This window comes from Myotis brandtii, unplaced genomic scaffold, assembly GCF_000412655.1.
Source record: "Myotis brandtii unplaced genomic scaffold, ASM41265v1 C42449060, whole genome shotgun sequence".
In the NCBI taxonomy this organism is placed as follows: Eukaryota; Metazoa; Chordata; class Mammalia; order Chiroptera; family Vespertilionidae; genus Myotis; species Myotis brandtii.
The window spans coordinates 1-1,488 of NW_005324208.1; the positions used below are offsets into that span (position 1 = coordinate 1).

At 43.9% G+C, this 1,488-nt stretch overlaps 1 protein-coding gene across 1 annotated transcript; it reads right to left on the reverse strand.

Annotated features, from left to right (window-relative positions):
- Positions 1–89: 89 nt before the first annotated feature.
- On the reverse strand, positions 90–1,033 carry LOC106728332 (ras guanyl-releasing protein 3-like; the record flags this gene model as incomplete). Its single annotated transcript, XM_014550308.1, has 2 exons — positions 954–1,033; positions 90–365 (listed from the first exon to the last, which is right to left on the reverse strand). Coding segments are annotated over exons 1-2 (336 nt in total), but the record flags the coding sequence as incomplete, so codon positions are not given.
- Between the last annotated feature and the right edge of the window lie 455 nt (positions 1,034–1,488).

The window sequence follows — 1,488 nt, forward strand, 5'->3', positions numbered from 1 at the left end:
AGTGAACTGCAGGCACAGATCTTTCCGCTTTCCCTGGGATGCAATGGGCGGAAGAGTGATTATCACACACCCCAGTCCCTTGGACTCACCGTGAGCAGGTTGATCAAATCCATGTTGGGCTCTAAGTGGTGGGAGGCATTCTGCAGGGAGACCAGTTCACTCAGGGTGACGGAGAGCTGGTGCATTTTCACAATGTTCACTTTGTTCTCCTCCGTCCAGTCTGGGAAAATGACATGGACTGCTATCAAGTCTTTCAAGTGCACGCCAAGGATGGGGATTTTGAAGCCCTCACAGTCGGCAAAGGCCTTGCGGTAATTGCAGTAATTGCCGTTGGAGGAGACCAGCTCTGTCATTTCATTCCAGTTCTGGGAACAGATGGAAAAGAAGATTTTCAGACAGCCTTCCCATCTGCCCATCCCCAGGCCCGCAGTGTGTGGCTAGGAAATTCCTCGGCTACTGAGAGGAGTATCCATTGCACCAATGTTGATGCAAGGAAATATTAAACAGGAACAAGAAAGAAAAATGTACTAGGAGTTGAACAGCCTGTTCCATTCTGCTACAACATGCAAATAGCCCACACCTCCGCCTACCTATTAGGGAAGCTGGGATGTTAAATATCATGTCTATATACGTATTTTACAATTGAGGAAAATATTACGGTCCACAAATATATGCATGTATTGTATTATCTTTAAGCATGTAGTATATTAAAATTTCCTAGTTATTCCAAAGAAGTTGCATTTGAGATATATTACTTGAAGATTAATTTAGGACAGTATGGGGTAGGAAATGTCACACTGAGGTGTGAGACAGCTGTGGTTTTGAACTCTGCCACTCACTCTGCCACTCACAGGGTGACCCTGACCAAGTCACTTCACCTTTAGGGCCTCAGTTCCCTTTTCTATAAGAAAGAGGAGTTCAAATAAATAACTTTTAAGACACACTGGTGGTACCTCGCCTCTTTGAGCCTCTGTTGGATTCATATTCTTCACCAGGGGAAAGTCTGCAATCATGTCAACATTAAAAACTTTTAATAAAAAAAGTGTGTTTTGCTCTTTATTTGAAATTCAGTACAAAGCTGAAGGAAAATGAAACACATAATGAGCCCTATCATACTTGGAGTGAGTGCAGTGCTTGAGGTCAGACACCAGTGCTCTGTGGTCTACGTCCTCCTGTTTCTATGGACAAGCTATTGTTGGTTGCCTAACAGCAACCAGACCTTCCTAATAGACCCTGATTTTGTTCAGTCTACTCTTTCCCAAAGCAGCCCATGTGACTCAGAGGGAGCTGTTTCCAGCCCCAGGTCCAAGGATGGGTTCTGATTTACCTATCATAACCCCACCCCTCTGGTTTGTGATTGGTTCAGAAACACAGAGTTAAGCCAATCAGTACATTGTATTCCTCTGGCAATTGTTATTGGTCCAGAAGTAGACATATGACTTGAGATGGTCCAATCTGTCTAAAAAGAAGGTCTTTAATTCCATAGGG